The sequence below is a fragment of the Piliocolobus tephrosceles genome, chromosome 1, assembly GCF_002776525.5.
Source record: "Piliocolobus tephrosceles isolate RC106 chromosome 1, ASM277652v3, whole genome shotgun sequence".
NCBI lineage: Eukaryota > Metazoa > Chordata > Mammalia > Primates > Cercopithecidae > Piliocolobus > Piliocolobus tephrosceles.
In genome coordinates this window covers 171,590,349-171,612,586 of record NC_045434.1, presented here as the reverse complement: position 1 = coordinate 171,612,586, position 22,238 = coordinate 171,590,349, and the positions used below count along the sequence as shown (strand labels likewise).

At 35.9% G+C, this 22,238-nt stretch overlaps 1 protein-coding gene across 4 annotated transcripts in view; it reads right to left on the bottom strand.

Annotated features, from left to right (window-relative positions):
• Positions 1 to 22,238, bottom strand: part of FAF1 (Fas associated factor 1) — a 558,082-nt gene that overhangs the window by 247,785 nt on the left and 288,059 nt on the right. For all 4 annotated transcript variants that reach the window (XM_023189044.2, XM_023189048.2, XM_023189038.1 and 1 more), the window contains one exon: positions 16,667 to 16,772. In XM_023189044.2, coding sequence (XP_023044812.1) covers positions 16,667 to 16,772 — 106 coding nt within the window. The remainder of the gene's footprint in view (positions 1 to 16,666; positions 16,773 to 22,238) is intronic.

The following is a 22,238-nucleotide window of genomic DNA, read 5'->3' as shown; positions in this document are numbered from 1 at the left end:
ATAACATAACATAACATAACATAACATAACATAACATAACATAACATAACATAACTAAAATAAATAAAATAAAATAAAATAAAATTCTATCATGTGCTACAATATGAATGAACCTTGAAAACAGTAAGTAAAGTGAAATAAGCCAGACACAAAAGGCCACATACTGTATGATTCCACTTTATGAAATACCTAGAGTGGTCAAATTAAGAATTTGACAGAAAGTAGAGTCGTGGTTGGCTAGGAGCTAGAGGCAAAGGGGAATAGAGAGTTACTGTTTAATAGGTACAGAGTTTTAGTTTGTAAAGACAAAAAAGGTTTTGAAAATGGATTAAAGTGATGGTTGCAAGAGAATGTGAATGTTACTTGATGTAACTGAACTATATATGTAAAAATGGTTAAAATGCTAAGTTTTGTTATGTATATTTTACTACAATTGGTAAAACACAGAAAAAAATCATATATATAGTAAAGTTACCATCTGACACAGCAATTCTACTCCTAGATATAACAAGATAATTGAAAACATATGTCCAGGCGGGGCACAGTGGCTCACTCCTGTAATCTCAGCACTTTGGGAGGTTGAGGCAGGTGGATCACGAGGTCAGGAGATCAAGACCATCCTGGCTAACATGGTGAAACCCCGTCTCTACTAAACATACAAAAAATTGGCTGGGTGTGGTGGCAGGTGCCTGCGGTCCCAGCTGCTCGGGAGGCTAAGGCAAGAGAATGGCATGGACCTGGGAGGTGGAGCTTGCAGTGAGCCGAGATTGCGCCACTGCACTCCAGCCTGGGCGACAGAGCAAGACTCTGTCTCAACAAAAAAAAAACAAAAACAAAACAAAAAAAACAGTATGTCTAAACAAAAACATGTATATGAATATTCACAGCATTATTCATAATAGCCAAAAGGTGGAATTAACGAACAAAAATGTGGTATATCCATACAATGGAATATCGTTCAGTCTTAAAAAAGGAATAAAATACGGATTACATGTGCAACACAGATGAACCTTAAAAACATGCTGTTCTATTTTCTGTTACTTTATTTTAGAATTCTGAAAATTAGCCTATGTAGGTAGAGGTAATACAACAAAAACAAATTTGTACCCATTAAACTTAAGATTTAAACAGACTCTCCATGTTTATTAAACACTCTACAGTATACATAGGAAGATCATTGTGCAGTGTTTAAATTACATTTCTTATATAAAATTGTTGCATAATGGCTGGGCGTGGTGGCTCACACCTGTAATTCCAGCACTTTGGGAGGCCAAGGTGGGCAATCATGAGGTCAAGAGTTCAAGACCAGCCTGGCCAACATGGTGAAACCCTCTCTACTAAAAATAAAACAATTAGCTGGGTGTGGTGGTGCGCGTCTGTAATCCCAGCTACTCGGAAGGCTGATACAGGAGAATCACTTGAACCTGGGAGGTGGAAGTTGCAGTGAGCTGAGATCGCGCCACTGCACTCCAGCCTGGGTGACAGAGCAAGATTCTGTCTCAAAAACAAACAAGCAAGCAACAACAACAAAAAAAACTGTTGCATACAAAGAAAATAATTATTTGAAGAAGTTTAATATTTAAAAGGCATTGTGCTACATAACTTATTATTAATGAAACGTAAAAACAAAAACAACAAAAATTCAAACCCAATAGCAATCATTACCTATTTTCCCTTCCCTCCAGCCAGATGTCCCAGAGACTTGCCTACTCTGGGCGTTTGATATAAATGTAATTATACAATATGTGGCTTTTTGTGTCTAGTTTCTTTCATTTAGCATGCTTTTAAGGTTCATTAACGTTGTCATACGTAACTGTATTTCATTCCATATTTTTATGACTGAAAATATCCCATTGCATGGATATACCATACTTTGTTTATCCATTCATTCATTAATGGACTTCTACATTTTGGCTATTATGAACCATCTACTATAAATATTCACATACACATTTTTGGGTGGACGTATGTTTTCAATTCTCTTGTTATATAGCTAGGAGTAGAATTGCTGGGTCAGACAGATGGTAACTATGTTTAACATGTTGAGGAACTATCAAACTTTTTCCACAGCTACTAGATTATGTCATAATCCCATCAACAATGTGTAATAGTTCTCATTTCTCAACATCCTTGCCAATACAACACTTGTCACTGTCGTCTTTTTTTTTTTTTCTTTTCAAACAGTTTGACTCTGTTGCCCAGGCTGGAGTGCAGTGGTGTGATCTCACTGCAGCCTCTACCTCTCAGGTTCAAGTGATTCTCATGCCTCAGCCTCCTCAGTAGCTGAGACTACAGGCATGCACCACAACGTCCAGTTCACTTTTGTGTCATTAGTAGAAATGGGGTTTCACCATGTTGCCCAGGCTGGTCTCAAACTTCTGACCTCAAGTGATCTGCTGGCCTTGGCCTCCCAAAGTGCTGGGATTACCGGCATGAACCACCGCATACAGCCTACCTTTTAAAATTCTAGCCATCCTAGTGGTGTGAAGGGGTAGTTCAATTTGCTTTTTTCTTTTTCTGAGACGGAGCTTCTCTCTTGTTGCCCAGGGTGGAGTGCAATGGTGCGATCTCGGCTCACCGCAACCTCCACCTCCCGGGTTCAAGCGATTCTCTTGCCTCAGCCTCCCAAGTAGCTGGGATTACAGGCATGCAGCACCATGCTCAGCTAATTTTGTATTTTTAGTAGAGACGGGTTTTCTCCATGTTGGTCAGGCTGGTCTCAAACTCCCGACCTCAGGTGATCCGCCTGCCTCGGCTTCCCAAAGTGCTGGGATTACAGGCGTGAGCCACCGCATCTGGCCATTTTTCTTTAATTGACAAATAATAATTGTATACATTTATGGGGTACAAAGTGATGTTTTGATATATGTATATACTGTGAAATGATTAAATCAAGCTAATTAGCATATCCAGCAGGCCAGTATGGTGGCTGACACCTGTAATCCCAGCACTCCAGGCAGGCAGATCACTTGAGCCTAGGTGTATCAGACCAGCCTGGGCAACATGGTGAAACCTCATCTCTACAAAAAATACAAAAATTAGCTGGGCATCATGGCACATACCTGTAGTCCCATCTACTCAGGTGGCTGAGATGGGAGGATCAATGGAACCCAGGAGTTTGAGCCTGCAGTGAGCCTTGTTTGTGCCACTGCACTGCTGCCTGGGTAAGAAAACAACAACAACCCTCACATATCCAGTACTTGAAATATTTACCGTGCTTTTTTTTTTTTTTTTACGTGTGTGTGTGTGTGTGTGTGGTGGGAACATTTAAATTCTAATCTTTTAGCAATTTTGAAATATATAACACATTACTACATATAGTCACTCTGCTGTACAAAAGATGATTAAATTTATTCCTCCTGTCAAACTGAAACTCTGCACCCTTCAACCAACATCTCTGCTTTCCTCATTCCTACTTGTCCACACCCCACCACCAGCCTCTGGTAATCACCATTCTCCTCTCTACTTCTATGAGTTCAACTTTTCTAGAATCTATATATAAGTGAGATCATGTTTATTCACTTAGCATACTGTCCTCCATGTCTTCCCATGTTGTTCTAAATGACAGAATTTTCTTCTTTTTAAAGGCTGAATAGTATTCTGTTGTATATATTAATGTATACCACATGATCTCTATCCATTTATTCATTGATGAACACTTAGATTGCTTCCATATCTTGCTTATTGTGAACAATACTTCAATGAATACTGGAATGCAGATATCTCTTTAACACACTGATTTCAATTTCTTTGGATTTTTTATTTGCATTTCCCTAATGACTAAAGATGTTGGGCAACTTTTCATTTGCTTATTGGCTGTTTGCATATCTTCTCCTGAGAAATGTCTATTCAGATCTTTGCCAATTTTCAATTAGATTATTTGTCTTTTTATTATTGAGTTGTAAGAGTTCTTTATATATCCTAGATACAAGTCTCTTATCAATATACGATTTGGAAATATTTTCTTCCATTCTGTAAACTGTCATTTTACTGATGATGACCTCTGAGGCACTAAAGTTTTTAATTTTGATAAAGTTCAAATAACCTACTTGTCTTGTTTCTGGTTTTAGTGTCCTGTCTGAGAAACCATTACCTAACCCAAAAACCATGAAAAATTTTTCCTGTTTTCTTCTATGAGGTTTATAGTTTTAAGTCTTCGATTTGGATCTGTGATTTGAGTTAATTTTTCTTTCTGTCTGGTGTGAGGGAACAGTCCAATTTCATTCTTTTGCATGTAGATATCCAGTTGTCCCAGCACCATATGTTGAATTTTCTTGGTAATCTTGCTGAAAATTAATTGCCCATAAATGTAAGGGTTTCTTTCTAAGTTCTCAATTTTAGTGCACTGATCTATCTGTCTGTCCTTATGCTGGTTCCACAGTCTTAACATCCATATGGAATTTTAATTCACTTACTACAAGTAAAGCTAATGACATCAAATTGTACCATTTACATTTATTATCTCTCAATATTATAAAATCTTATAATTAGAAAGCCTTGTTATGGATATATAATTTACTTTTACAATCTTTTGTAGCATATGCATTGTAGCATATGCATATAAGGTAAAAGTCTACTTTAAGATAAAAAATAAAATTCCTTATCATTCATTAAAAAAACACTGATTTATAGAAATTCAAACACCATGGCAACAGAAAACTCTATTTCAACCCTGAGCCTTTTAAGTAATACCCTAAGGATTAAAAGATTACTTACATTTCATAGCAACATATTTACACATTTAATTACACAGTCACTGCCTATAGACCAGCACACACCCTCTCTCTCACACACCCACATAAATGGTTCACTTGAAGCATATGAGATTTCTAAATTCCCACATAATCACCAAATTTTAGAATCAATATTTGAAATAATTATCAACAGAAATCAAGACTCTTAAGATATTAACTATATTTCTGATACTTCAGATTTCAAGCAAAGTAATCTATATGTATATATGTCATTATTAAAAAACTGACCAGCAAAAAAATAGCAGCCTTTAAAAATGTCTTAAGATTTCCTTATTTACGATATGAAGAATAAGGGAAACATCTCCCAATTCAACAGCAATGAACTGATATTTAAATGATATGCTTTTCTTATGATGATGATTATTATAGGACATTATAAACACACCTATTAGGAGGAATTTATTTCTCATTTTCATTAGGCAGAGGCAGGCATGTAAATATAATGTGCCTTTGATAAGCGAACACCAAAAGGACTAGAAACAAATGCTAACAGCATATTTTGAATTTCGTATACATAACCTATAACTCTAATATTTACTTTTGAAATTGAGTTTTCATTAAAAAAATCAGGAATCTTACTAATTATCTCACTTGCAATTAATTTATTTAAATGTGATTTTCATTATAAGTTTTCCTTCATAGTAATGATTATGGATCTCTTCTATAATACTATAGCCAGGAAAAAAAAAAACCCACAAAGGTTTCCAAACCAAAACTTTATTAAGTATTTGCTGTAGTAACTACCATAATGTGATAACAATATACCTACAAAAAAATTACGGCAAGTAGGTCAGGCTTGCTAGCTCACGCCTGTAATCCCAGCACTTTGGGAGGCCGAGGCGGGTGGATCACATGAGGTCTGGAGCTCAAGACTAGCCTGGCCAACATGGTGAAACCCCATCTCTACTAAAAAAATACAAAAAAAAAAAAAAAAAATTAACTGGGCGTAGTGGTGGGCACCTGTAGTCCCAGCTACGCGAGAGGCTGAAGTGGAGAACTGCTTGAACCCAAGAGGCTGAGGCTGCAGGGAGCTGAGACAGTGCTACTGGATTCCAGCTTTGGCGATAGAGTGAGACTGTCTCAAAAAAAAATTATGGCATGTATTAAATTGATAGATTTTTAACTGTCAGCAAAATAGAAGGAAAGAGGCTGAGAAAGTCAATGTGTAAAACAAAATTTTCTATTCATCTGAATAAAGCTCTAGTTAAACATAAATTCTTAACTTCCCTAAATACTTTAAAGATTGTTGGCCGGGTGCAGTGGCTCAAGCCTGTAACCCCAGCACTTTGGGAGGCCAAGGCAAGCGGATCATCTGAGGTCAGGAGGTCGAGACCAACCTGACCAACATGGTGAAACCCCATCTCTACCAAAAATACAAAAATTAGCCAGGCGTGGTTACATGCACCTGTAATCCCAGCTACTCAAGAGGCTGAGGCAGGACAATCGCTTGAACCCGGGAGGTGGAGGTTGCAGCGAGCCGAGATTGCGCCACTGCACTCAAAAAAAAAATAGTTCAATGGTGTCATCTTGATTAGACATCCAGTGTACTAACATTTAAAGGAGGCTTACTTCTAGCAGAGAACAAAAGGGGAATTATATAAATGAATACAAATTAATCCTCTGGAAATGTGCCATTTAACTATACATTTAAGAGGTCCCACAGGTATATAAAAATTCTAGAGTTGCTTATCTTTAAAATCTATACAATGGAGGGTCCATCTCCTTTATAATATATATGATTTCTCCCTATAAGACAAAGTTCCTTTTTGTTTCTTGAGATGGAGTCTCACTCTTGTCACCCAGGCTGGAGTGCAGTGATGAGATCTTGGCTCACTTGCAACCTCCAGCTTCCGGGTTCAAGTGATTCTCCTGTCTCAGCCTCCTGAGTAGCTGGGATTACAGGCACCCGCCACCACACCCGGCTGATTTTTGTACTTTTAGTAGAGACAGGGTTTTGCCATGTTGGCCAGGCTGGTCTCAAACTCCTGACCTCAGGTGATCCATTCACCCATTCACCTCATCCTCCCAAAGTGCTGGGACTACAGGTGTGAGTCACTGTGCTTGGTCTTTTGTTTTTTATGTTTTTTTTTTTTTTTTTTTAAGTACTTGGTAGTACATGGCTAGGCAAGGGAAATTCTATCAATATTATTTAAGACTCTCCACATGGACAACTTGAAAACAATTCAAATTATGTAAGTCAAATAAGAAATCATGGCACCTTGATTTCTAACAATGGAAGAGGTATTACATGTGTAAGATAGAGTCGTATTTTGAACATTGCCTAGCTCTCTCATTCCATAGTGTAATCCTGGATTTCCTGTGGAGGATATCTTATGCTCCTCTCCCAAAACAAATAAAAATTAAGGTTTACACTTTCCCAAGCAAAGGTAACTTAATGCTACATATCCTCCCAGACACAAGCCTAATTTTCCTTTATACAGTCTTTCCTTGTTTTGGAGGGAGAAAATGTTCTCTTGGGTGCCTACAGTCATTTCAAAAGCTTTACTAGGTTACTGTCTCAGCTTCTTCTAGAATTAGTCAAATCACATTTATTTCTTCATTAGATTCTTTTTAATCAACCCCAACAAACATTTGTCTTTGATTGTTATGCCTCAATTACTTAAACTTTGTGGGCATTAGATTTTGCAGCATCAAGTTTTTAGGAAATTATAATCATAATCAATGTGTGGAATAGCTGTAGCCAAAACAGAAAAAGATTCCTTCCTTGCCTTCATCTAAATGGATACCATATACCTCTGGATACTGCGGACTAAAACTGTACTGGCATTTTTTAAGATCCTATTTTGAACTCTAAGTACAAATAGAATTGGTTTTCCTCTGTCACTCATGGGACTTTCCCAGTATTATTCTTTTCCAAAGTACCTTCTTTCCTCACGCTTCCTTCATTTTTTTCCATCAAGTGTCCATGCTCAGTATTATTTTTCCTACTGCCTTCCCTCCACCCCCATGCATTAGCTGTAAAGTAGATGTAAAGCTTGGTGTAAGTCCAGAAATTTTATGATCAAAATATATACTTAGCAAATTGTTTGGCTAAATCTTTCATGTATGATGAAAGATTATTACCACAATTCATTAGCAAATTATAGACTTTGAAATGTAGGCAGACAAATATTTGGCCCTGTATCAATCAATTTGGACCAGCTGGGTAGAAATTCACACAATCCCAGGAAACCTGGGAAGTGAGGTGCTCTTTCATTTTTCATTCACTTGAAACATTAAAGAAAAATTATCATTCTATAAAAATGTCCACTTTTCAAGATTTTAGCAAACAATTTTAGAATAGGTCTTATTTTCAGTCAATCACTACTTTACTGACCGATAAACTAATCATTTTTCTTGCAATTGATTGTGGAAGAATAGTGCCTAATGCATACAGGGGTACTCTAATACTTAGCCATGATAATCCAGTTTAAAAAGGTAAATATTTAATAATAGTTCTATTCCTTTTAAAAAGTGGGGGGCTGTGTTATAGATTTTAAATAAGCCCAGAAACTAATTTTGCAGTTATTCATGACAAATAATATCATTAACATTCTCTGGGGCCCCCTAGCCTACTGAGGTGACCCTGTACAAAGATTCTGATTGATCCTATGTCTGTCTGTTTTGGTTAAGCTACAAGGCTGTATATAGGAACAGCTGCACTTTGGGAGCAACTTAAAACAAATTTCATCTTAGTGGCATCTAATCCAGTGCTTGGTACAAGACTCATGGAAAAGTCAGTGTCAAAATTAAACAATGCCGGCTTTGCAATGAGCAGATGCTTTTGCCTTGCAGCTGTAAAACCCTAGAACAATCCAGTACTCTACTGTCTGGTCACGCAATGACCACAAAGCAAGGAATACATTTTGTCATTTATATAAAATGTTTACTACAAGCTTTTAAAATATTTTTTCTCCAAAAAAAAAAAAAAGTTTTTCAAAATAATAATAGAAATATATTGAGGGTAATAAGATACTACACTATAGCCCTATATTGAGCAGTAGGATTTTTTAAAAGAACATTAATCACAAAAAATATGTTTGAAAAAGAAAAACTGCTTAGCTGTGTAACACTGAGTCATACACAAGACACATTAGACAAAAGAAAAATTACCATAACCAGATGTTTTAAGAGGTTGTAACCAAATAACCTTTGGCATATAAAGATAAACATGTAAATAATTTTCTACTTGCAGGCCTTATCTTAATATGCCAAGTCTTGGTCCAGCTTATATTTATGAGCACTTTATATTCACTTACCCATCCTGTGGTTTAATTCCTTGTGTGTGTGTGTTTGTTTTACAGAGGGTTGAGGAGGAATGAAGAGGTTACTATTTCTTATCTTAGGACTGGAAGATAGTTAAATGTTACAACGGTTCTCAGCTTAAGTAATGTGGTACTTACTACATCTAGGAAGAAATTATAGCCTTTGCCAACACAGACCCTAGGAAAAGAACCTTGTCTCTGGCATTCAGGAATCTAGGAGTTAATTTTTTAATACTGAAAAAGAAAAACCTCTTCTTCATGCATGAGGAGCACTGTCTCTGTGAAACCAAAGAATCAGCCCCATCTAAATAAGTGAAATAAGTGACTACATGGTCGTGATCAATCCACTTCTGCTAACTAAGGTTCTGGCTTTAAAGATAGCTTTTTATTGTACCTACAAGAAAGAAATCTAGTACCTTTACCTTTATTTTAAATGGTCTGCTGCAAAAAAATTTCTGCAGTGAGTATTTCTTAATCTTTCATATTTTTTCTTGAAATGTTTTTCTCCCCAAGGATATCAATTCATTAATGTCTCATTACTTATAAATTTCATCGGATATTTTGCTGGTGGAAGGTTTGGGAACTCTCCTTATATCCCTCCTCACCCTAAAACTTACATTTGAATGAGCACTCCCAAAGTATGAGTACATTAATATGAATCAAATTTCATTTTAAATACATAAAAGGCATGCTACCCTCTTAAATGAAGTATTTGAGAAATAAAAAATATTTTTGTGGTTGCTTGTGCATTTCTGTGTTTTATTTTCTAAAACTGTAATTAAAACTTATTGACATAAAAAGCATATTGATGCAATATGCCTTTTAAAATATTAATTCTAGACATTCATTTGAAGAGATGATCCAAATTTTAAAAAGACTATGAAACTTTTACAATTATCATTACACACTATTAGTGTAATTTTGTTGTATTCTTTGATAATAGCTATAATTAAAATGAACTGGAACATGGTGGCAGTAATATATGCCATCAAACAAAAGTAAACAATGCCACCAAAATATATCATAATAATTAAATTTAGAATTACAAAAACATAAAAAGCGGGTGATGTATATTCCTATATTTGATTCCTTGTGTCCTAACCCACACAGTTTACAATAAGAACTAATTAGTTTACACTGTTAGTATTCCAAATTACAGTACTATACGTGAATAGCTTTAAGGATAAGGAACAACTACAAATTTGTACAAACTGGACAAGTTTTTTATCTCACAACTTTGGTTAATAATCAGAATTATGATAACAGAATTGTGTGAAAATACTGTTTTAAAGCATATTCCAAATTAAGATTATTAATTATACAACTGCAATTCACACTTAATGTGCTTTACTGCATTACATATTTTTATAGGACCATCTAGAGACTTGCAAAAAATGGTTGGCTCAAACAAATGGTTCTCTTTTAAGTGCATTTTATCCCTTTAGGTTCACACAATAACAGCAATATATTTTTAAAGTATATATTTTACTCAAAAAATACATAAATAAGTCACAAACCAAAAGCTAACAGATGTGTGACTTCTAATTAGTTATAATAATCTCTCCTTCAATGCCATCAGAATGAGCCTTTCTTTTCTTTTGAAAACTAAAAAAGCTTTCCTTTGAATTTTAAACTGTCAGGGTGCTTCAAAGTCAATGTACAAAATCTGCTTTGATTAAAATTTTAGACATCTACAGTGATAACTTTATGAAAGGAAAATATTAAATTATAATTATCCTAAACAGACACAGTCTTGTGAAACTAACCCTACATTCATGTTAAAACACAAAGAGTTGAATATAATGAATTTGATTCATCCTCGGACACAAAGCTTCATCACAGTAAACTCAGTCAACTGTTGCTCTTGCGCCTATATTCATGGTGCTTAAATAGCGCACTTTAAAACAAAAAAAACTCCAATTGGCTTTTCATACATCCACCCTCCCCAAAAATAACGCACTTGAAAAACTCAAATGATATGAAAGGCTTCAAGGCCTCTTTTCTCCCTTTCATACCCCCTTTTTTTTTTATTTCTGTTTGCAGTAATCTGCCTTTCTCTTTCTCATTGCTACAGAGCAAGCGAGGAGGCTCAGAGCTTTGAAAAGGGGGCTCAGTGTGTAATGGGTCCACTAGAATTAATTTACTTGCACCAAATCCATTGAGCACAGAGGTTCTTTTCCCCCCTCTCTCTCTTCTCAAATCATTTGGAGTCGAACGCAGCCCCCCGGCCTTTGTAATTCTAGTAAAGCACTTAAAGTGCACAGTAGGTGTTCATGAGGACCATCTGGTCAAAAGCAAAACAAGCTGCTGATTTTGCCTTTGAATAGAATGAAGCAAGTGTGAATTAGTCTCTTCAATTAGCACTATTACAACCTGTCAAGTGCATATTGTAAAACAGGATTATTACAGTATTGGTCACCAGTGCAATTATTTACTCTCTGCCTTTTCTTGCATATAAAAAAATCTTCTGTTTATTAGTTTCTGATAACTGAACGTAATTTCTCTTAACCCAGGCATTTCAAAACTACCAACACACAAATCACAGATTATGAAATGCGGTCAGCTATGATGTTTGATACACATATCTTAAGTAACAAAAGGCTAAAGATTGCTCTTAATTCTTAAAATGTCATTGCTTCCATCGTCTTGAAACGCAGGTAGACAAATACTTTCATGGGCCGAAAAAGATATCCAATCCAGATTATTCTAAAACACTTCCAGAGAGGGGAAAAGACTTGTCAGTTCCAAAGAGCTGCATTATAAATATTAAATTTATTACCTCAGGGGATAATTTATTAAGAATCACAGGAAACCTCAATATTTATAAAATGATCCCTACTGATTTATTTATTTGAAGTGGTATGATTTCAACAGATCTCAGTTTTCAAATGCAACTTGAAACTAATAATATATATGCATATTTAAAAGATGTGTAATCTTCTTTTCTGAAAGCTGAATAAAGGCTTGAATTCACTGCCCAGTTGCAGACGAAATTATCTCTTTCATTCTTGCTAAAATGTCATTCGTGATTTCAAATTTTAAAAAATCAAACTATAATATATGTTAATTAAATTGGTTCATTCTAATCGATCCAATATATGCCATTTATCTTGCGGTAAAAACAAACCACTTACACTTTTAATTAAATAAGCACACAACTTAATTTACCCTCTTGCATATGCACATTCTCAGTTACTCTACTCTTACTTCAGTTCTGTGCCAGCAACCCCAACCCTCCCCATACTGGAAAACAAAACAAACAAACCAAAAAAAACACCCAATACTTAAAACATTTACAGAAAGGCCATGTTAGTTAAGGAGTTATAGTCAAACCACTACTAGAACATCAATAATTAGCACAATCTGTAAAAGACTACATATTTTAATTACTGTTACTGGCCGCCAGCATTAAAGGAGAATAGTCCAAAATATAGGCTAGTCAAGCAAGTTAAGAAAGTAGCAAGTAGAAAAATAGACACAACACACAAAATCCGACATTAGGTTCAAATGTTCAGAATCAGAGTTAGCCTCATGATTATTTAGCCAAGATTATTTTTAAGGATTGGTACAATCTATGTATTTAGTTCATTCAGTTCCTAAGACTAATTCAACTCTATTGGCTTCTCACTTAATCACTAGTTTGTACAATGCCGTAATAGTACTGAAATGTTTTACTACTCCCTGCAAGATACATCTTTATAGGTTGTCAAATTTCCCCTTTCATGCCATTAAGAACTAAATCAACATTAATAAGAACAGTGAGAATTCTGGGGTAAAGTGAAACTTGGAAGAGGATTTAAATAATTCCAATAAGCTATTCATCATGCTTCTTGCTGTAATAGGTAAGTAATACTCCATGATTCTGCACTAAAAATACTTAGGTTTCTTATTGTTATTCTGGGTCATGTGTATATTCCTTAAATTTATATGACATCTACAAAGAAAACAATATTTTGCCTAACAGAAGCTTTTGCAGTAGTAAGGCCGATAACGAAGAATCAGTTTCCAAGAAAAGTTGGCTTGATTTCAGGGACTTCATAGCCTTTTCCACACCTGGGTTTTGGATTTGCTGAAAGCAAATCAATCTTTTTTCCCCCCTTAATTTAACCCACCCCAAGTGCATTTATAACCACAGACCTTTAATAGTATTAGTGAGAATTGCTAGAATCTGCTCAATAAACTGTTGAAAAATCTGAATTCTCAGTGTAAAAAAATTCATTAAAATAAGGTAAGCCTGTTTAAGGAAACTCACAATTTTAAAGTGTGACAAATAACTAATTTAGGACTCAAAAAGGTTGAAAAGACAGACTATCACAGAGTTACTGTTGCATTCTTTGATATTTTTTACAAGCTGTTTGGTCATAATGGAAAAGAGAAAAGATTTTTCTTCTTAAGACTACTTGTAACTCTCTCCATTCTGACCTTTTTATACTGTCACTGCTTTCTCCTCAACTAGGAGGATAATGTAAGTGGAAGGATTTGTACAGAGTTTTAAAAAAACAAAATCAAAATGAAAACCCTCAATAACTAACTGGCTTAAATTAAAATCTAGAGCACCTAAAGGACACAAGTCACGCATTGTGAGGCAGCAGACCACAAGGCCAGAATGAACAAACACTTGAACACCTCTTGGTTTATCACCATTAACGTGCAATGACCATATGGTCATTGAATGGTTTATTTGAAATTCAAACTGCATTTTAGTGCTATTTTCTAACTCAGTATTTTTTAAAAATGTACTTTGTTCTAATTAAAAGTTGAAATCATAGTGCCTTTTTCAATCCTATTTCATTTAATAGAAATTTCCCTCTGGGTGAAAAATAGTGCAAAGTTTTCTTTTAAAAATGCAAGGTTTTCAAAAATTAAATATATATATAAAATACACTTAAAAAATGACCAGGAACTTTTGTGTATTGAACATTTTTTCCTTTCCATCAATTATATTAGTCAGGATTTATTCTTGGACCTAAATACTGAAAAGAAATTCCTGAAACTGGTGAGATAGATTAATTTACAATTTAGCACATATGGTATCATTAAGCTTTCACATTAATAAAAAACAAATACTAGCATTATAAAATAAAACTACAAAATTGCTTCATATTTTTATCTTGATAAAATCAAACTAAATTTCCAATCATGCAACAAGAAAAAATGTACATACTTAAGTGTCACTGTGGATTGAATAGCTGTAGATAAGAACACCTTGTCCTTCACCTGAAACTACCCCCTCCATCACAGGTGTTCCACAAGTTGAAGCAGAAAAGTCACAGAACTAGGCCCAGAGAGGTCCCACATCCTTTATCTAAGTTGTACAGAATAAAACAGCCTATGTGTACCTGTCTACTCACAGAGAAGCAAGTGACATAAGTAGCAACTGCATTTATTTGTTCCTGGCAAACTAGCATTTAAAAATATTATTTTAAATTACCTTAAAGGGAAAAACAGGAAAAAGGAGAAGAAACCAAATTCTTGACAAGAAATACATAAGAATATCTGTCTTGGCAAAAATATTTCTGGAACATTTTTAAAATGACATTTAGAAAATGGTATAAAAAAGATTTACTGTTTTTAAGTCCTTGAAGCTTAAGATATATTTGATAATCTAAATAGCAGGCCACGGAGAACAGTTTCAGCCAACTGTGGCACACAATGGCACATTTACAGAATTTTAAATATTTCTTTTAATAATTGATGTAGTCATTTTGAATCATTCTGCATAGGATATCAGGTGTGAGCAGATTGCATTAACGCTGCTTAAACATTTCAACTTGTCAGTATGGCCAACTCGATTTCGGAAATATTTGCAGTATTTTCCCATCGAAACAGTAATAAAGGCAAAATAAATATATGCCACTACTTTATAATCACCGAACATTAATGAATATTTTATGTCTTTTTAAATCTCCTTGTTTAATTTAAAAGGGTGAAATTAAGTCTCCTCCCTGCAATATGCCAATTATCTGTAAATCAAACAATAACTTGGCCATTATGCTCCTTTTTGTTAATATAAGAGAAGCTAATTTGAAAACACTGAATGGCATTTTAGGCTATCTGCTGAATAGTCCTTTCTGCCCTCTTGTGGGAGAAAGCTGAAACACACTCAAATAACAGAAACTGGGGGTGGGGGGTTGAGAGGGTGGCAGCAAAATTATGGCTAGAAAATTCAACCTCAAAGGAAAAAAAAGCAAACTATATTTATTCATCACACATTATACTATTCTTCAATTTTCAGGTCAGCAATAAAATGAATTTACCTCTGATCTTTCTTTTGTTAAACTGAAGTTATTTTAAATCTAAATTTCCTTGTTTCATTGTATTCACATACACAATTTAGATTTTACTATCCTGTAAAATTTCAGATGCTATAATAACTCGGAGATGGAGCCACAGCAAAACATTATTTCTACCAGAAAAACACAAATGATTCTTTAAGGAATTAAGTTTCTTAATTTAGAGAATAAATACTCATTATGGAGGTTGAAAATGAAATCACAATTTATACATATTTAAAATCCTGAAAAAAATCAAATAACGCAAACCTATGATTTCGTTTAGGAATCAGATCAGAAAAAAATTTTAAAGACTTTAGTTTCTAGTCAACAAACTATTCAAGTAATCAATAAAGAAAACAAACTGAAAGCAATGAGTTATTCATGTCAAATTCAGAAGCTGAAATTCATTAACACAATATAAAAAAGGAAACCATTAATAGTCTACAGAAACAGTTCATGTATTTCTGAAAGAAAACACTAGGGTGAAAACTTATTCTTTCACAATGACATTAAGTGATTATTTTAAGCAATGTAGTCTAAGAAAAAAATTATAAAATAATCCAAGATTAAGCATGACTAATTCTCTTCAGAAAAAATTAGTACACAAATGACTGTTGCTTTCACAATTTATAAGGTGTAATACAACATAGTCATCATTTCAATGTTTCTAAACACAAGTCCTGTCATAGCCTTAAATATTCCCCTCACCCTCCATGGAGATAAATTACTAGCTTTTAGGTGGGTGGGGCCCAAGGCATACCAAGAAGGTACCTCTTCTCTCTTGGGGGAGGTTCTCTTTTGAAACAGTGGCCCTGGTTGGTCGTGCTGAAGAAAATATTGACACTATAAATAGACTCTTCTCATATTCTAAGCTAAAAGATAGTCTCCAACAGCATCTTAGGAATACTGCCCAAGGGCAGGATTGAGCTGCTTAAGAAAAGTCCCCTCAAATTCCTTTTAGAAACAGGCAGACTACACAGTATAAATGATTATTTAAGAGCAACCTTTCAAATAAAATATAAGCATCCTCCAAAATGAATGTTGTCAACAATTTCCTAAGTAGTAGAATTCTAATTTCTAATAATGACTATAAAACCATGAAATATATTACATAATAATCAGTTATTTTTAAGAAGCATTTCAAGTTGACTAGTTTAAAAATTATCAAGAGTTCCCATTTACATCTTTCTTTCTAGGTCAAGTCATTTAATATATCTACAGTAATCATTGATGCTCCAGTTAATTAAAATTTAAGAACTCAATAATGAAACATAAAGAGAATTTCCAACCAGAACAGATAAGCCCTCTTTAACAGGGTCAACATTAGCTATAATGAGCTACCTTTATTTCTTAGCTGTGAGACATAACTCACCTCTTGAATAGTACTGCTTCCTGAGAAGTTCAGGTTGTACTCCCGCTGGACTTCTCGGTGGGTGATGATCAGCATGAAGTTTTGATTTAATGACTCCTGCAGGGCACTGAAAGGGTTGAAAGAAAAACAAGGAACTTAGAGATGAACAAGTTCTAGCTTGCTTTACAGCTGGCTGCAAAAACCCCAGGAGTACCCTAACCTCCACACAGGCATGTCCGGGCCCAATGTTATCATATTTTCAGCTCCTAAAGGCAAGAGAACACACTGAGAACCACCAAAGGGAGCTAACCTGTTAACTCTTTCTCTACCAAGGTGTTTTAAAATTTCAAGTCTAAATGCCTTGTATACTTAAGAATTTTCTACAAGTCATATGCTAATTCATAGTATCTGCATATGTATCTCCTCCAACAAAACTGTCAATTATATCAACTCCAAATATGCTACTAAAATGTATATTCAAAGACTCTGCTTCAATTCCAAGTCAAATAGCTGTTCTAGAATAACAGAAGTATGAAGCTATTGTTTATATTCATGAATGTTGTATAACAGAATATGATTTCAGTCAAAATTCAGAAAATACTGAAATCTACAGAACTTTACTTGCTATGTAAAAATTCATTCAAAATACTTGTGCTTTCACTTAGGACCCAGTAATACGCAGAACTTAGAAACTGGAGAAATCATAGCAACATTTTGTAAAGTCCATAACAAAGTTCCAAAATTTAGAAATGTATCAGAACCATGAAGAGTATATGAAATTAGCGACAAAAAATAAGAAACATAAGTCATGGTTCTATTTTTTTCTCCTCCTGAAACTGTCAATTATATCAAATTCCAAATATGCTACTAAAATGTATACACAAAGATTCTGGTTTAATTACAAGTGAAATAGCTGTTATGGAATAACAGAAGTATTAAACTAATATTAAATGAGTATTAAACTAATATTAGAAACACTATTTTCATCAGTATTGAAAATAAAGACCTATCACTAGTATGCCTGAATAATTTCTACTGCCTGTCTCAAGTGTAATTTTGCCATGCCTATGGTACCAGGAAAATATTTTGGGTGTGCTCCATGGTTTTAGCCTTTGATTTTCCTCCTTTGCCATCTGTAACTATGTGATGAATACAAAGACAACATAAAGATTAGAATTAGACAGATAGGCCGGGTGCGGTGGCTCACGCCTGTTATCCCAGCACTTTGGGAGGCCGAGGCTGGCGAATCATGAGGTCAGGAGATGGAGACCATCCTGGCTAACAAGGTGAAACCCCATCTCTACTAAAACTGTAAAAAATTAGCTGGGCATGGTGGCAGGCGTCTGTAGTCCCAGCTGAGGCAGGAGAATGGCGTGAACCTGGGAAGCGGTGCTTGCAGTGAGCTGAGATTGTGCCACTGCACTCCGGCCTGGGTGACAGAGCAAGACTCTGTCTCAAACAAAAAAAAAAAAAAAAAAAGAATTAGGCAGATAATCTGTCTGCCCTATTGTCCTCCATAGCGTTCACAGCTTATAGACTATACCTAGCAAGCACCAACATATGTATCATGAAATATTACTAATCAAAATAAAAGGAAATCATACCAACTAGAATAGAATTTCTTGAAGCAAGGACCTTTGTCATTATATCCTTAGAAATTAAGCATAATGGGCTGGGCGCACTGGCACACGCCTGTAATCCCAGCACTTTGGGAAGTTGAGGCGGGTGGACTGCCTGGACTCAGGAGTTTGAGACCACCCTGGGCAACATGGTGAAACCTCGTCTCTACTAAAATACAAAAAAAAAATTAGCTGGGCGTCATGCTGGGCTCCTGTAGTTCCAGCTACTCGGGAGGCTGAGGCAGGAGAATCACTTGAACCCAGAAGGCGGAGGTTGTAGTGAGCTGAGATGGCACCACTGCACTCCAGCCTGGGTAACAGAGGGAGACTCTGTCTCAAAAAAAAAAAAGAAAGAAAGAAAAGAAAGAAATTAAGCATAATGTGTGACACACTGCAGATAAATATTTACTGAATAATGTATGAATTGTGAATTTCTAGAACGCAAGAGTCTTATTCATCTTTGTATCTCACACGGAAATGTTGCCTTCTGGAAAACTACCATGGGAGTTAAGACTTGATGACTTGCATTGTTCCAGGTGCTAAGGAGCTGCATGCACCACCACGCCCTGCTAATTTTTGCATTTTTAGTATAGATGAGGTTTCACCATGTTGGTCAGACTGGTCTTGAACTCCTGACCTCATGATCCACCCACCTCAGCCTCACAAAGTGCTGGGATTACAGGTGTGAGCCACAGTGCCTGGCTCACCCCTGGAACATTTTATAACAGGAACTGGTAAGATATGACTTACATTTACATTTATATAAGATTATTCTGGCTACTCTGGCTACAGAGAGCAAAGACTGGAGGTAGGGAAAGCAGACAGGAGGCTGGTTCAGGAAAGAAGTGATAGTAACTTGGACTAAGGTGGTAGAGGCAGAGATGAAAAGTTATTAAGTTCAGAATATATTTGAGAGGTGGAAGTCAGACCACTTACTGATGGAGTGTGACAGAAAAGCATAACCCCAAGGTTTCTAGCGTAAGTAAATAGGAGAATAGAATTACATTTAACAAGAAAAAGTGAAATAGTGGCAGGTGAAGTGGAGAAATTGAGAGTGAAGTTTTTGTTCAAAATTTGAGATGTCTACTGAGATGTTTCGAGATGCCTATTACACAGTAAAAAGAAAATGTCATGTACAGTTGAATATAAGACTCAAAGATCAAGTAAGAGAGCCCAGAGCAGGCGAGTCAGTAGCATGTAGTCAGTTTTTAAGCTTCGTGGCCAAAACAAATTACCTAGAAAAATAAGTGACACAGAGAAAAGAGAGGCCTAGATGGAACCCTAGGGCATTTCAGTCATTTGAAATCAAGCAGAGGAGAATGAGTCAGTTTAAAGGAGATTGATAAATCTCCTTTTTATCAAAGGAGAGAAGAGAAAAATCAAGAAAGTCCAGTATAAGGGAGCCAAAAGAAATAACTGTTTCAAATAGGAGGGCGGGATCAATTATGCCAAATGCTGCTGAGACATTAAAGGTGGGAAGGACAGAAAAATGACCACGTTCAGGAGGCAGCAAAAAGCTCAATGTGAAGGCTGTGTGAGAGAAGTCTACTGGGAAATGAGGCTCAAACAATAGATGGTGTCAATGATCAATATATACATGTTGAATGAATTTGGAGACAGAAGTGGCGAGTAATGGAAAGACTTCTTGAGGTCTGAAGGCCTTTCCAAGGTAGATCTATTGTAACTATTCTTCAAAACTGGCTTTTTCTCTAGAGCTTGCCTGATATCCCCTCATGTCAAAAACATGCTCACTACAATATTTGTTCATATTGTTCTTATCCTCCTTTCCTTTGCTCCCTTCCAAATACTGCACAGCTTTTAGATCACCTTTCAGGACTCTACTTGGGTTTACTAATGACCTTCTCTTCTCCTCTGAATTCCTGTATCACATACTTTATTGTCTTGTACAGTTTGCTTTGTTTCATGTGTGGTTACCCTGAATTCTAGACTATATGTTTTTATCATAACTGATTACTTATCAGTATATCCCTTGGAAAGTAGCACACTAGAAGGTGATTCAATTCAACTGTATAAAGATTCAAGAAATACTTCTGCATATTCTGAACTGCATACAAAGAACTACTGATTATCATTTTTTTAAGCCTACCTGAGGTTTCATTTTACTCACAAAATGATACTTCTGAAAGGTTAACTGCCCCTGGTCATCAAGCTACAAAGAGGTAGAAATAATTGTCCCTGATCATCAAGCTATAAAGAGGTGGACCCCAGTCCCTAACCTATATTTGATTACATGTTCTTCAAACCTAAGCATCCTATCTCCCAAAAGGCTGCTTGGGCGATACAAGGTGAACAAGACTCCTGTCTGCTAGAAGTTTACCACTCATTCATTCATATAATTATTTGATTCCTATTATCTGTAATAATACAGGAATAAAAGAAATCACTGACCTCAGAGAGGTTCAAAAAGATGTTAAGATTGTGGAGAAGGGAGAATGCTTTAAAGTACTATCAAGAAAAATGGATAATAATTTGATAAGTAGATAGAGAGGATGATTTCAGACATAGAACAGTGCATAAATGAAGATGGGGGAATATTAAGAAACGTGTAGAAAGCAATGAGGAAGAAGTGTAAGGAGATGCGAAGAAAGGTTTGTGATAGAGAAAACCTTAACAATATTAAAGACCTCCATTATGGAGGGCTTCAAATGCTAGGCTAAGGAGCTCAGAGTTCCAGAAGTCTGGAGGACTATTATATAGATTTTCTTTTACCTTTACATAAGAATCTATGCATATGTTTAATATTTTGAGTGCTTGCCTCTGCAATTCCTTAGATATGTTTCTTGATCTTGACTGGCAGACTTGTGTAATAACTTTGCAAACAGGTTTGCCAGGACCAGTTTGACCGCCAGACTACTTCAGAACACAAATTTTGTCTAGTTCTACAATTCCTGGATAGCTGTGGAAGAGGGTAAGTTGGCAAGGATAATATTTATGGCTTTAAACTGCTTTGGAGTCATAAAGCCAGATCTGAATCCCTGATTCACTACTTGCTAGTTATTTGACCTCGACAAGTCATTCATTCTTTCTTCCCCCAATCATTCATCCTTTCAACTGTATTTATTGAGTGTTTACCATATGAAAGACCCTATTTTTGGCATTTAACTACTCTGCAAATTCTTAGAAGAGGATGATAATCCTTCATTCATAGAATTATGAATATTACATTTAAAAAGTCTTTTTTTTTTGAGATGGAGTCTCGCTCTGTCACCCAGGCTGGAGTGCAGTGGTGTGACCTTGGCTCACTGAAACCTCTGCCTCCCGGGTTCAAGTGATTCTCCTGCCCCAGCCTCCTGAGAAGCTGGGATTACAGGCGCGTGCCACCATGCCCAGCTAATTTTTTGTATTTTTAGTAGAGAAGAGGTTTCACTATGTTAGCCAGGATGGTCTCGATTTCCTGACCTCGTGATCCACTCATCTCGGCCTCCCAAAGTGCTGGGATTATAGGCATGAGCCACCACGCCCGGCCAAGTGAGATTTTTTTTTTTTTTTTTTGAGACAGCGTCTCGCTCTGTTGCCCAGGCTGGAATACACTGGCACGATCTTGGCTCACTGCAACCTCCACCTCCCAGGTTCAAGCAGTTCTCCTGCCTCAGCCTCCCGAGTAGCTGGGATTACAGGCGCGCACCACCACATCCAGTTAATTTTTATATTTTTAGTAGAGACAGGGTTTTCACCATGGTGGTCAGGGTGGTCTCGAACTCCTGACCTCGTGATCTGCCCGCCTTGGCCTCCCAAAGTGCTAGGATTAGAGGCGTGAGCCACCACACCCAGCCAAGTGGGAATTTTTATTGCACATAAGTTATAAGGTGAGCTATTACAACTTACTGAAAATAGAACATTTTTGAAGGGTACTCATACTTTAAAATCTTACAGTGATAGTGAAACATCAGCAAAAGGATCTACAGTGCTTTCGTAGCAGTTACTTTTCATGTTTTAGTTCTATCCCCTGGCAG